General features: G+C 41.4%; 1 protein-coding gene across 1 annotated transcript in view; it reads right to left on the reverse strand.

The window, feature by feature from the left end:
- Positions 1-12,329, reverse strand: part of COL20A1 (collagen type XX alpha 1 chain) — a 206,061-nt gene that overhangs the window by 142,539 nt on the left and 51,193 nt on the right. Inside the window, exon 15 of the mRNA XM_073580897.1 lies at positions 2,285-2,421. Within this exon, the coding sequence (XP_073436998.1) occupies positions 2,285-2,421 (137 nt within the window). The remainder of the gene's footprint in view (positions 1-2,284; positions 2,422-12,329) is intronic.

Raw genomic sequence — 12,329 nt, forward strand, 5'->3', positions numbered from 1 at the left:
CTCTAACAGCCCATTAATTTTAATGATAATGGTGTAATACTTCATTTCTCCTGTGGGAGTGCTGCAAGGAAATTTAACACCTTGTATTGTAGGTCCCATAATCTGTAATAGACTCCTGTCTACTATGTGCTATTACTAATACGTTTTTTTTTTTACTCTGAGACAGAGGGGTCTTTGGTCACTGTTGGACACCAGAGCCAGAATGCAACTGCTACCCCTGCACCCTACGAAATAAAGGTGGCATTATTAGTTTTGGAGGGGACATCATTAATTTTAAGAGCCTTCTAACGGAGGCACTATTTCCTCTATGGGACACTAAGAGGGAATTATTTGATTTAAAAGGCAATAAGATGGCATTACGTGTATTAAGGGAGCCCTCAGGATGCATTATTTATTTTAAGGGGGCATTCTGGAGCATTATTGCTTGTTTAGGCAGTACAATACTTGCCATGCTCCAGCTGGTGGAGCAAATAAAAGGGGATATAGTGGGAGACCAATCAATTTCGTATAGTTGGTACATACACCACCCCAGACTATATTATAGCAAAAAGGACAGTCATAAACCTAATCTAGAATAAAACGACAACACATGACCATAGTCCTATCAATAAAAAAATATTTTTATTTGATAATACCATAAAAGCAAGGTTAATTAGTAAATAGGCAAAGCATCAAGTATACATGATCATATAATTTCAAAAATTGAAGGGTCAACTAACCATAATCTTGAAAAGAGGTTACATATATGTGTAGGATCCCATACATCAGAAATTTATTGCAAATAAATTATTAAATTAATGTGACCGCTGAAAACAGTGTACAGAATCATGATATGCTCATGATACAATAGTGTTGCATAAAAGATATGATAGTGTCATGAAAATATGTGATTATAAACATGTGTTACCACAACAACATACCAATGGAATAAAGTGCAATATATGTGCAACCACAAAACACAATGTGTATAATTAATGAACAATAAAGTGCAAAGTGCAATAATGTCCAGCAGGGGTTGCTACACACAGATAAAATTATGATCTTGTGATCATGAACATATACCCCTTAACAAGTGAGAGCATATAAAGGCGCAGTTCGGAGATAAAAATCACCACAGATAGTAATAGAACAATCAGAAAACGGAAAGGTTGCTGCCAACAACCAAACTATACTAATAAATAATTATACCTGTGGATTTATAAATGCTCCTACACGCCAGAGGTAGCTGCCCTTCCCCAACGCGCGTTTCGGCCAATTGCCTTCGTCATTCCCCCTGACGAAGGCAATTGGCCGAAACGCGCGTTGGGGAAGGGCAGCTACCTCTGGCGTGTAGGAGCATTTATAAATCCACAGGTATAATTATTTATTAGTATAGTTTGGTTGTTGGCAGCAACCTTTCCGTTTTCTGATTGTTCTATTACTATCTGTGGTGATTTTTATCTCCGAACTGCGCCTTTATATGCTCTCACTTGTTAAGGGGTATATGTTCATGATCACAAGATCATAATTTTATCTGTGTGTAGCAACCCCTGCTGGACATTATTGCACTTTGCACTTTATTGTTCATTAATTATACACATTGTGTTTTGTGGTTGCACATATATTGCACTTTATTCCATTGGTATGTTGTTGTGGTAACACATGTTTATAATCACATATTTTCATGACACTATCATATCTTTTATGCAACACTATTGTATCATGAGCATATCATGATTCTGTACACTGTTTTCAGCGGTCACATTAATTTAATAATTTATTTGCAATAAATTTCTGATGTATGGGATCCTACACATATATGTAACCTCTTTTCAAGATTATGGTTAGTTGACCCTTCAATTTTTGAAATTATATGATCATGTATACTTGATGCTTTGCCTATTTACTAATTAACCTTGCTTTTATGGTATTATCCAGCTGGTGGAGGCCTATGCTATGCCCCACTGGTGTAATGGTTCATCTGCTGTTACATACAGACACATGATGAAAACTAAGGGTTATGTTCTGTACCAAATTTAGAAGCCGAGATCCCGGGAAGAGCCTCATATCATCGGGATGAATCACAATATGAGCAGTGTCACCTTTGGGGGATGGATAATGTAGAGGCATCAAGCCTGTCATGCAAAGGATTAGCTGTGACTAGATCCCGGGGCCTCCTGATATCATCATCTCTGCTCGGAGGGGATGTGTGTCACTCTCATCATCTCCACAGAGGAGCCCTAGAATATGAGAGATATGCTCATCGACAGCCGTGAGGTCCACAATGTGGAAATTTCACACTCACCTCTCCATTACTGCCGTCATCTAAGTGAGGTGTGTATGAAACGCGCTGGATGGGTCCGTCGTCAGGCATCTTTTCCCAGTTGATGGTGACAGCGTTGTGTGTCATATTGGTGAACTCTAAATTTCGGGGTATTGGTTCTGTAAGATATTCAAAATAGATTGGCTTACGATTACAAAAATGTAGCCGATTCCCTCTAAAAAATAACGTTTTTGTTTGGTATTGTACTCTAGATACAATCACTATAAAGGAGAGAAGCTGCAATACCTGACACAACCTAAAGACAGTGGTGGCGCAATTCCTGAAAGAAAACAGCCATAGTTTTCTATCACCTTTAAGGGAACCCTAACCGTTGGAAAACGCCACTATGATTATATATATGCAGATAGCGGCACTATGTTATTCTACATCTTGGTATACATGAATGATTCAGGACTAGTCACTTCCCCCAGACTAGTCCTGATTTGGATCTTATAGTAATGCTCCCCTGGGCATGATTGACATCCTCTGTATAACGTATTTCATGGCAGTGCTGCCAGAAATCTCGCATGTATCGGTGGTCCTGCCATGAAGTGGGTTGTATAAAGGATATCAATCACTCCCCACTTCATGGTAGAACCATTGTAAGGTCAAACACATACAAGATGTTTTGTGGTTCTGCCATGAAGTAGCCTGTAAGGAAGATGTCAATCATGCCAGAGCTAGGTCTAGTCTGAAAGCGCAACACCCTGCCGGACTCGTCCTTACGTATCACAAGCTGTAGAATAACAGAGCTTTTCTAAAATACAGAAACATCAAAAGCTTCATTATAATGCCGCTATCTGCATATATATAAGACTAATGGTGGTTTCCAATAGTTAAAGGATCTCACAGGTCTCTGAATATTATCACTTTAAAAGGCTAATACATGTTGCTCCCAAAACAGCAACTGGCAATGTTTGGCACTAATATGTAAGCACTATGTGGCATTGTTCCCGAGATCCCATGTTGGCACAACATGACACATTTGGGCACTACACAAGACTGCAATATGAGCACTACACAAGACTGTACTGTGGGCACTACACAACACTAATGTGGGCACTACACAACACTGTAATGTGGGCACTACACAACACTGTAATGTGGGCACTACCCAAGACAGTAATGTGGGCACTACATGACACATCTGTGTACTACACAACACTTATGTGGGCACTACACAAGACTGTAATGTGAGCACTACACAAGACTGTACTGTGGGCACTATACAAGACTGTAAAGTGGGCACTACCCAAGACGGTAATGTGGGCACTACCCAAGACGGTAATGTGGGCACTACAGAAAACTAATGTGGGCACCACATGACACATCTGTGTACTACACAACACTAATGTGGGCACTACACAAGACTGTAATGTGGGCACTACATGACACATCTGGGTACTATGTAAGGAGAGGACACAAGCCAGGCTTGTCTCATCCATTATGGGCTCAGAACCGTCGGGTCTGTCACCTCAGTTACAGGGGGGAGCGCTTAGAGTAACAGGATGTTCCCTGTGCTCGAAAAAAAGGGGGCTTGGCTAAGCAGACAGAAAATGAGCACACAGAAATTCAAACTGTGGAGGCGGGAACGCTGAGCGCGCGTGAGTGGTGTGAGGTAATTTCTGCTGTGAGGTGGGGGGGCAGAGCTAAGGGGAGCTGGAGACAAGAGGACGCGCTGACAGGAGAAGACCGACAGGGTCCCGCTGACAGGCCGCATGTACCGGTGTCCCTGTTAACATCGCTGTCCCAGCTAACATCGCTGTCCCAGCCTACATCAAGGTCCTTGACAAGACTGCGAACTCGGCTGACAACGCTGACACAACTGCCCCGGCCAACGGTACCGACTGGGGAAGGCAAGGTCTGTGTGAGGGATACTGGTGCTCAACGGTACAACAGCAGACCGAACAGACCACTGTGAACTGTTTCGGGACTGTCTCCCAAGCCCCGATAGTACAAGAATTCTCACCGCTGAGGGAAGAATATGCTCCTGCTTCTGCCCTGCATCCATTGGGGCCAGTGCCCATTCTAGATTTTTATCTTTTCTTGCTGACAACTTTATCTTTCAAAAGGTAGAAGCGAGAACAAGAGGATCTGCAATCTTGGACCTAAAGGCCCCGTTACACATAACGATGTCCCAGCGATCCCACCAACAATCTGACATGGATGGGATCACTGGGACATCGTTAGACAGCCCCTCCAGCGATCAGGACCAGCGAGCAAGCTGGTTTCTAATGTAAACAGCGGGTATCTAAGAGCCGCACGGCTCCTAGATACACGATTTTTACATTGGAAACAGCGTCCAGCTTCGCTGACAGCTGGTCTCTCGCTGCCACATGCAGCGATGCGTGCTGGCCAGCGGGAGACCAACGATCAAAAAATGGCCCAGGACGATCAAGCGCGATCAGTGATATCCGGCGGGGGGGCTGGTCGCTGATCCCCGCCACACACACAGCGATGTCGCTGGCGAGATCGCTGTGGCATCACAAAATAAGCGATCTCGCTGGCGATATCGCTCTGTGTGACGGGGCCTTTATTCTTAACAAAAGGGGGGAGATGGTCCAGGAGGAAAATCGGAGAAACCAGGGGAAGAGTCTTGAGGAGATCATTTGCATATTCCCAGTGCCTTCTGGGATAAGTGAAGAGTCTCCGCGAGCTCAACGATCACTGGGTTTTGGCCGTTGCAGCTGAAAAGAGGAAATCGGAGAAACCGCTCGCCTATCGGTGCGCGAATTTTGGCTCATCTTTCATCTTTTTAAGAAATCTCAAGATGGAAGAGGCCAGGAGCCATTTGGTGAGCTGCATTTCTTGCTACATGTTCACAGATTTACCAGTGGAAAAGCCAAACTTCACATGCCACAAATGCAAGCTTGTGACCCTGTTGGAGGAAAAGTTGCAAAATCTCGAAGAGAGGTTAGCTACGTTGAAGATCATTAAGGAAGGTGAAGAGTTCTTGGACAGAGCAGAATTATCTCTTCATGTTACAGAAAGAGAAGAAATTCGAAGTGCACCTGAAGAAACAGAGGAATGGAGACATGTGACCCAGAGAAGCAGGAGGATCAGGAGGCAGTCAGCACCCATACTGCTCAGAAACCAGTACAGGCTCTCACGCAGGAAAACGATGAAGAAATACATCAGGATAAGACTTTGCCAACAAACAGCAACCTTGTACGCCTTCAGAGTCCTCCTGGATGGAGAAAGAAAAATGTTGTGAAGAAGAAACGGAGAGTGGTGGTCATGGGGGATTCCCTGTTGAGAGGAACAGAGGCCGCTATCTGCAGACCGGATATAACTTCAAGAGAAATGTGCTGTCTTCCAGGTGCAAAAATTAAAGATGTGTCTGACAGGATATCAGGACTCTTCAGACCTACAGATGACTACCCATTCCTGCTACTACATGTGGGGACAAATGACACCGCAAGAAACGACCTGGAAACCATCTGCAGAGACTTTGAAGACTTAGGCAAGAAAGTGAAAGAACTGGGAGCGCAGGTGGTCTTCTCTTCCATCCTCCCAGTGGATGGCCATGGAACAAGGAGGTGGAATAAGATTCTGCAGGTGAACAACTGGCTACGTCGATGGTGCCGTCAGCAACGATTTGGATTTCTGGATCACGGAGTGAACTACTTATACGATGGACTACTTGCTAGAGATGGGGTGCACCTTACGAAGACTGGAAAGCATGTATTTGGAAGTCGCCTTGCTACACTTGTAAGGAGAGCTTTAAACTAGAACAACATGGGAAGGGAAGAAAAAGACCAGAAAAAGCCATACACCTGACAAATGCTACTGAGAACTCTGCTATTAGAAGTGGAAAGGAAGAACAAAGACGAAAGAATCTAATTAAAAAAAATATTGGAGAAAGAGAAACCAATCACAAACTAAAATGTTTCTATACTAATGCACAAAGCATGGGCAACAAACAAGGAGAATTGGAACAACTAACACAGGAAAAGAAATATGATGTCATTGGAATCACTGAAACTTGGTGGGACAATACACATGTTTGGAATACAAGACTAGAAGGATACAACTTATTTGCAAGAAACAGACTTGATAAACGAGGAGGGGGTGTCGCATTGTATGTTAGAAATGCGTATATCTGCACAGAGATTGAAGCTTCAGAGACTGGGAGTTCTGTGGAAACTGTTTGGGTAAGAATACAAGGACAGAACAATGGAAAGGACACCATTGTAGGCATTTACTACAGGCCGCCTGTGCAAGCTGAAGATATGGATGAACTCTTTATGCATCAAATGGCCAAGTTCTCCAAAAAATATGACATAGTTGTCATGGGAGATTTCAACTATCCAGACATTTGTTGGGAATCTCTCTCAGGCAAAACTAACAGGTCAAGGAAATTCTTATCCTCTCTTGCTGACAACTTTATCTTCCAAAAGGTAAAGGAGAAAACAAGGGGAACTGCTACCTTGGATCTAATCCTTATAAACAGGGAGGAAATGGTTGAGGAGGTAAAAGTGGCTGGGACCCTAGGAGGTAGCGACCATGCTATTTTAGAATTTTGGATAACTAGAGGCGGAAGACCTGTGAAGACTCAGACGTCAAGGTTAGATTTCAGAAAGGCAGATTTTAAGGGATTCAGAAAGAGAATTGGAGGGATCCAATGGCTGGATATCCTTAAAGACAAAAATGTCCAGGAAGGATGGGAAATCTTGAAAAATGAAATTCTCAAAGCACAGTTGTTAACAATTCCGAAAAGAGGGAAGAATAGGAAGCATTTAAGGAAACCAGGATGGATGAACACAGAACTTAAGCACATGCTAAAAAGGAAGCAAAAAATGTTTATAAAATGGAAAGAAGGAGGCATATCTAAAGAAGAATATAATGCTGTCTGCAGAACCTGCAAGGCACAAATCAGATTATCTAAAGCTGAAAGTGAATTGAGGCTTGCAAGAGATGTCAAAAGCAATAATAAAGGATTTTGGGGATATGTCAAAAGTAAAAGAAAAGTCAAAGATGCTATAGGATTTTTACAGGATGAAAATGATGAAATGGTAAGACAGGATGTTGAGAAGGCTGAACTTTTAAATTCCTATTTTGCATCTGTTTTCTCTCAGAAAGGAAATGTAACATCAACTGTTATTCACTGTCCTATTAAGGGAATAGAAGAATCCAGGATATCTATAAACAGAAAGATAGTGAGGAAACACTTAGCTAACCTAAATGTATTCAAGTCTCCAGGTCCAGATGAATTACACCCCAGAGTACTGAAGGAGATAGCAGAAGAAATTTTTGAACCCCTCTCCATAATCTTTGAAAATTCTTGGAGAACAGGAGAAGTGCCAGAAGACTGGAGAGAGCAAATGTTGTTCCTATCTTCAAAAAGGGGAAGAAGGTGGACCCAGGCAACTATAGGCCGGTGAGTCTGACTTCTATACCAGGAAAGATCTTTGAACAAATTATTAAACAACATGTATGTCAATACCTGGATAAGAATGAAGTGATTAAACAGAGTCAGCATGGGTTTGTAACTAATAAGTCATGTCAGACTAATTTAATTTCCTTCTATGATGGTATTACTGATTGGGTGGATCAAGGAAATGCTGTAGATATAGTATATCTTGACTTCAGCAAAGCATTTGACAAAGTCTCTCATACAATCCTTATTGAAAAAATGACTAAGTATGGAATGGACAAGGCAACTGTTAGGTGGATTCATAACTGGCTTAGTGATCGGACCCAAAGAGTGGTCGTAAATGGCTGCACATCCAGTTGGAAGAATGTCTCAAGTGGGGTACCACAGGGCTCTGTCCTGGGCCCTGTATTGTTCAACATCTTTATCAACGATTTAGATGAAGGAATTGAGGGTAAACTGATTAAATTTGCTGATGACACAAAGCTAGGAGGGATAGCTAATACTAGAGAAGAGAGAGAGAGGATTCAAAAAGATTTAAATAAACTGGAGAAGTGGGCAGCAACTAACAGAATGGTTTTTAACAGGGAGAAATGCAAAGTACTACATCTGGGCAATAAAAATGAAAAAAGCATATATAGAATGGGAGGAATAGGGCTAAGTGACAGCACATGTGAAAAAGACTTGGGTATACTAATAGATCACAGACTGAATATGAGTCAACAGTGTGATGCAGCAGCAAAAAAGGCAAATGCAATTCTTGGATGTATTAACAGAAGCATACAGTCTAGATCACGTGAAGTAATTATTTCCCTCTACTCCTCTTTGGTCAGACCTCATCTGGAATATTGTGTCCAATTTTGGGCACCACATTTTAAAAAAGACATCAACAAACTGGAGCAAGTTCAGAAAAGAGCGACCAGAATGGTGACCGGTCTGCAAACCCTGTCTTATGAGGAAAGGTTGCAGGATTTGGGAATGTTTAGTTTGCAAAAGAGAAGACTGAGAGGAGACTTAATAGCTGTCTACAAATATCTAAAGGGCTGTCACATTGTAGAAGGATCAACTTTATTCTCATTTGCACAAGGAAAGACTAGAAGCAATGGGATGAAGCTGAATGGGAGGAGACACAGATTAGATATTAGAAAAAACTTTTTGACAGTTAGAGTGATCAATGAGTGGAACAGGCTGCCACGAGAAGTGGTGAGTTCTCCTTCAATGGAAGTCTTCAAACAGAGGCTGGACAGACATCTAACTGGGATGATTTAGCGAATCCTGCTTTGAGCAGGGGGTTGGACCAGATGGCCCAGGAGGTCCCTTCCAACTCTACGATTCTATGATTCTATGATTCTATGATTCTAAGTAATGATGGCTGGGAATTTAGGAGGCAGCGATCATGCTATCCTCGAATTTTGGATTACAAGAGGAGGATGACCAGCGAGGACAAAGACTTTAAGGTTGGACTTCAGAAAGGCAGATTTTAATGGACTCAGTAAAAGGGTAGGAAAGGTCTAATGGCTGGATGTTCAAAAGGACAAAAATGTCCAAGAGAGATGGGAGATTTTGCTAAATGAAATTCTCAACGCACAATTGGTAACAATCCCGAAAAGAAGGGAGAATTGAAATTAAAGAGACCAAGGTGGATGAACACAGAACTTAATCACTTGTTCAAAAAGTAAAAAAGAACTGTATATCAAATGGAAAGAGGGCAGCACACAGTACAGACCAAAAGTTTGGACACACTGTCTCATTCAAAGAGTTTTCTTTATTTTCATTATGAAAATTGTAGATTCACTCTGAAGTCACCAGACCTGAACCCAATTGAGATGGTTTGGGGTGAGCTGGACCGCAGAGTGAAGGCAAAAGGGCCAAAAGTGCTAAGCATCTCTGGGAACTCCTTCAAGACTGTTGGAAGACCATTTCCGGTGACTACCTCTTGAAGCTCATCAAGAGAAAGCCAAGAGTGTGCAAAGCAGTAATCAAAGCAAAAGGTGGCTACTTTGAAGAACCTAGAATATAAGAAATATTTTCAGTTGTTTCACACTTTTTTGTTAATTATATAATTCCACATGTGTTAATTCATAGTTTTGATGTCTTCAAAGTGAATCTACAATTTTTATAGCCATGAAAATAAAGAAAACTCTTTGAATGAGAAGGTGTGTCTAAACTTTTGGTCTGTACTGTATCTAAAGAAGAATATAATGCTCTTTGCAGGAAATGTAGGACAAGAGTTAGAAGAGCTAAAGCCAGTAATGAAGTGAGGCTTGCAAGTAAAAAAGGATTTTGGGGGTATGTCATAATAAAAAAAAAGTCCACGACCACGATGTTATAGGATTTTTTTACCAGATGAAAAGGGTTAGGTGGTCAAAAATGATGTTGAGAAGGCCAAATTTTTAAATTCCTATTTTGCATCTGTGTTCTCTAGGAAACCAATTGAAACATCATCTGATCTTCGAATGAATAAACTAATCCACACTATCCATAAACAGAGAGATGGTGAGGGAACACTTAGCTAATTTAAATTAATTTAAATCTCCTGGACCAGATGAATAACATCATAGGGTACTGAAAGAGTTAGCAGAGGAAATTGCAGAACTATTATCCAGAATCTTTGAAAAATTCTGGAAAACAGGAGAAGTCCCAGAAGATTGGAGAGGGGAAATGTTGTCCCCATCTTCAAAAAAGGAAAGACTATGGAGCCAGGAAATTGCAGGCCAGTGAGCCTTACTTCTATACCAGGAAAGATCTTTGAACAAATTATTAAACAGCAGGTATGTAAGTTCTTGGATAAGAGTACAGTAATTAACAAGAGCCAGCATGGGTTTGTAGCAAACAAGTCATGCCAGATTAATCTAATTTACTTCTATGACAGAATCAATGAATGGGTGGATCAGGGAAATGCGGTAGATATAGCATATCTCAACTTCAGCAAAGCATATGATAAAGTATCTCCTACTATACTTATTGAAAAAATGATCACGTATGGGATTGACAAGGCTAAGGTTAGGTGGATTCATAACTGACTCAGTGACCGTACTCAGAGAGTGGTAATAAATGGTTGTGCATCCAATTGGAAAAGTGTTTCAGGTGGGATCCGACAATGCTCTGTCCTGGCCCCAGTGTTGTTCAACATTTTTATAAATCATCTAGATAAGGGAACTGAAGGTAAACTAATCAAATTTGCAGAAAAAGCAAAGTTAGAAGGGATAGCTAATACTAGAGAAGACAGAGAAAGGATTCAGAATGCTCTAGATAAGCTTGAAAAAAGGGCAGCGACTAATAGAATAGTATTTAACAGGGATAAATGCAAGATTCCACATCTGGGCAAGAAAAATGAAAATCACATCTGTAGAATGGGATAAATAGAACTAAGCAACAGCATGTGTGAAAAAGACTTGGGCATACTAATAGATCACACACTGCACATGAGTCAACAGTGTGATGCAGCAGAAAAAAATGCAAAACACAGTTCTAGGATGTATTAAGAGAAGCATAGAGACTACATCACGTGAAGTAATTATCCCCCTCTACTCTGCCTTTGTCAGACCTCATCTGGAATACTGCGTGCAGCTCTGGGCACCACATTTTAAAAAAGACATTGAAAAACTGGAGCAAATTCAGAAAAGAGCTACCAGGATAGTGAGCGAACTGCAAAGTATGTCCAACGAGGAACGGTTAAAGGATCTGGGAATGTTTAGCTTGCAAAAAAGAAAGCTAAAAGGAGACTTAATAGCTGTCTACAAATATCTGTTGGGATGTCACAGAGCAAAGGGATCATCATTATTCTCATTTGCACATGGAAACAGAAGTAATCGAATGAAACTGAAAGGGAGAAGATGCAAATTAGAAATTAGTAAAAACTTTTTGACAGTGAGGGTGATCAATGAGTGGAACAGGCTGCCACCAGAGTTGGGGAGTTCTCCTTCAATGGAAGTCTTCAAACAGAGGCTGGACAGACATCTGTCTGAGATGGTTTAGTGAATCCTGCATTGAGCAGGGGGTTGGACAAGATGATCATGGAGGTCCCTTCCAACTCTAACAAGAAGAGCATTGCGGCTTTAAGTCTCCTCATCTCGACCTGCTTAGCATGTCATTCTCCGCAAGGAGAAATGATGCTTCTTGGATATCGGTCAGACGCCTCTCTCACAGCCAAACCAGATCTCACACTTTAAACTGACGAGGGGCAGTACCCCGAAACACAGTGTCTGCAAATTGAGATTCTGGCTTATCTTTTATCCTAAGTCATGTAACAAGGCTCGTTAAAGGGTCGACATTGACTTTTAGGATTGCTACTTCCAATAGGTGGCACTACAATTCTAGTCCTCTTACTCTCTGAAGAGACAATTTGCATAATTAACAATTAAAACACTTAAGTGTTGCTTTAGCAGTTTGCTTTGGGTCATTGGCTTGTTGAAAGGTGAACCTCCAAATCTTGAATCACTGATAGACTGAAACAGAGTTTTCTCAAAAATATCCTTGTATTTCATACTATCCATCTTCCTCTCAACTAGGACCATTTTCCCTGTTTCTGCTGGCGAAAAATATCTCAACAGCATGATGCTTCCACCACCATGTTTCACTGTGGGGATGGTGTTCTTGGGGTGATGTGATGTGTTGGTTTGACACCAGACATAGCGTTTATCTTGCTTGCCA

The sequence above is a fragment of the Dendrobates tinctorius genome, unplaced genomic scaffold (genome assembly GCF_039654945.1).
Source record: "Dendrobates tinctorius isolate UK_male_01 unplaced genomic scaffold, ASM3965494v1 ptg000065l, whole genome shotgun sequence".
Classification (NCBI taxonomy): Eukaryota; Metazoa; Chordata; class Amphibia; order Anura; family Dendrobatidae; genus Dendrobates; species Dendrobates tinctorius.